The sequence below is a fragment of the Nerophis lumbriciformis genome, linkage group LG18, assembly GCF_033978685.3.
Source record: "Nerophis lumbriciformis linkage group LG18, RoL_Nlum_v2.1, whole genome shotgun sequence".
Lineage (NCBI taxonomy): Eukaryota > Metazoa > Chordata > Actinopteri > Syngnathiformes > Syngnathidae > Nerophis > Nerophis lumbriciformis.
In genome coordinates, this window is record NC_084565.2 from 9,905,001 (window position 1) to 9,907,500 (window position 2,500).

The window sequence follows — 2,500 nt, forward strand, 5'->3', positions numbered from 1 at the left end:
CGTGGTGGACGTCTCCAGCCTCAGCACTCAGGTAATTGGATGGTTACATCATGTCACACCTTAGTGACTGCAAAAGTCCTCATCCTTCGAGGGAGCTGCTATTTTTTGTCATATTCTGCGCTTTGGACCCCAAAAAAAAAGCAGTGGGTCTGGCTGACTGGCGTTTCCATTACAATAAAGAGTCGATGCTAACATTGGAATAAGCAGGGGCGTGGGGTCAATTAGCGAAATGTCCGCAAAAACATGGAAATCCACGTTTTTAATCATTCATATTTGCGTCACTTTTTTTAATGACAAAAAAATATGATATAAACACAATATAGCAGCATTTACTTATATGACACAATCCAAACAACCTTCCCTAGTCATGGTGCAAAAAATAAATAGAAGATAAAAGTCAGACATAACAACCTGCTCACTGAACATTGTGGATGTTATGAAAAATGCCCAAATACTATAACAAAAATTCTAAATTACACCTATATAAATCTATTAGAGTGCATGATGGGAAAAATGTAAACTTTAGTGCATTTTAGCTGCTTGATATTTCTCATTGATTACACACATTTTAGGAGGTTGCGATGGAAGTAAACAACATAGGAGTCAAACTTTCACATACTAATACTTAATTAATACTTAATATCCATACATTTTCTACCACTTGTCCCTTTCGGGGTGGCGGGGGGTGCTGGAGCCTATCCCAGCTGCATTAGGGCGGAAGGCGGGGTACACCCTGGACAAGTCGCCACCTCATCACAGGCCCAACACATTCACACACTAGGGAGCATTTAGTGTTGCCAATCAACCTATCCCCAGGTGCATGTCTTTGGAGGTGGGAGGGGCCTATCCCCCAGGTGCATGTCTTTGGAGGCGGGAGGGGCCTAGTCTATCCGAGTGGAACGTTCCACTGGTGACCAGGGTCACTTGGCAAGCCTCTGTTTTGTTGACAAATACAATACATACAATAACATGTGTTGTTGACAAATACAATACATACAATAATGTGTATTGATGACAAATACAATAACATTGTACAAATAAAATACATACAATAATGTGTATTGCTGACAAAGCTGAGTGGTGAGTGAGTGAGGATTGTGAAACATGAATAAATCATCAGCCATAAAATGCAAATATCTTGTCATAAGATCCAGAAGCCTCAGGATTATACTGTTTGTCCTCTGCTTGGAATCTACTCACTTTGATGACTAGAATCTACCAAGCTAGGTTTAATGTTTATTCTGTTAATCTCTCCAGGACAGAGGTGTCCACACTCTATGACTTGGGAGGCCTCCTTGGCCTAAAAATATTAGTCCGACTGCATGTATATATGTATATATATATATATATATATATATATATATATATATATATATATATATATATTTACATATATATATATATATATATATATATATATATATATATATATATATATATATATATATATATATATATTAGGTTTGCGCGGAGTCCGCGGATAAACCGCGGGTCGGGCGGGTAAAAATAGATTTTAAATAGATGCGGGCGGGCGGCGGTTGAACCAATTCAGAAATATATATACATAGTTAAATGTTGTTACCCACATACGAAAAACGAGCAGCACTCTTTGAAACAGTCAATTATTCACCAGGCACTGCAGCACAACACAACACAACAGAAGAAGAAGAAAAAAAAAAAGAAAAAGATGGCACCGTGTCCCAGCAACAAGTGGCGCAAGTGAGTGCTCCTTCAGCACAGCAGGGCGCATTTTAGAGGCCAGGCGCTCTCGCATGAATCCTGGCACTGTAGATGCCATTTTATTCCTGCATAGTGCTAACAAAAAAAAAAGTAAGTAGACATACGGTTGGATATGTTAAAGGAATTAGTCTACCTTACCTATAGGCTATACCAAATAAGCCCATGTCTAACCTATATTGAGTTCAGTCAGCTGAATAATTTTGATGGTTACGTGTTGTTTGGGCGCACTACAATGCAAAGGAATTAAGGCAATTGCGTTGTTTATTGTGTTTTTTTTCTATTGGAGATATACTACTATGTGTGAATAATTATTTGGCCTCGCTTTCAAGTGAAGCGCATCTCCGATTGGTGACAATGTAAGGATATTTAGCCTGCTTTGTTTGTCGCGACCGTCTATTTTCATTATAATTCAAGTTTGATGATAAAGTGCAGTCTGATGGGTTTGATTTCCCCCCTTCAGCTATTTGCCTTGGCCAATAAGTTGCAGGTAATTTGTTATTATTATTTATTTAATTTATTTGTGTTTAAATAGGGATGACATACATATGTTATTGTATAATTTAAGTTTGTGCGTGTGATTGACAGCCTAAGGCTTATGAGGCACATTTCTTATTTATTTTTTTATTTGAACTTAAAAACGTATGAGCCTATGCCTACAACATAGGGTATGTGTTTATCTTTATTTTCCTGCCTGTCGTTGACAATGGAGATTGTCTGATATTTTGTCATGTCAATCAATAAAGGTTCATCTTTGTCGCCA

General features: G+C 37.8%; 1 protein-coding gene across 4 annotated transcripts in view; it reads left to right on the top strand.

Moving 5' to 3' along the window:
• Positions 1-2,500, top strand: part of arhgef10la (Rho guanine nucleotide exchange factor (GEF) 10-like a) — a 456,971-nt gene that overhangs the window by 401,198 nt on the left and 53,273 nt on the right. For all 4 annotated transcript variants that reach the window (XM_061977629.1, XM_061977630.1, XM_061977632.1 and 1 more), the window contains one exon: positions 1-31. This exon is cut by the window's left edge and continues 112 nt beyond it. In XM_061977629.1, coding sequence (XP_061833613.1) covers positions 1-31 — 31 coding nt within the window. The remainder of the gene's footprint in view (positions 32-2,500) is intronic.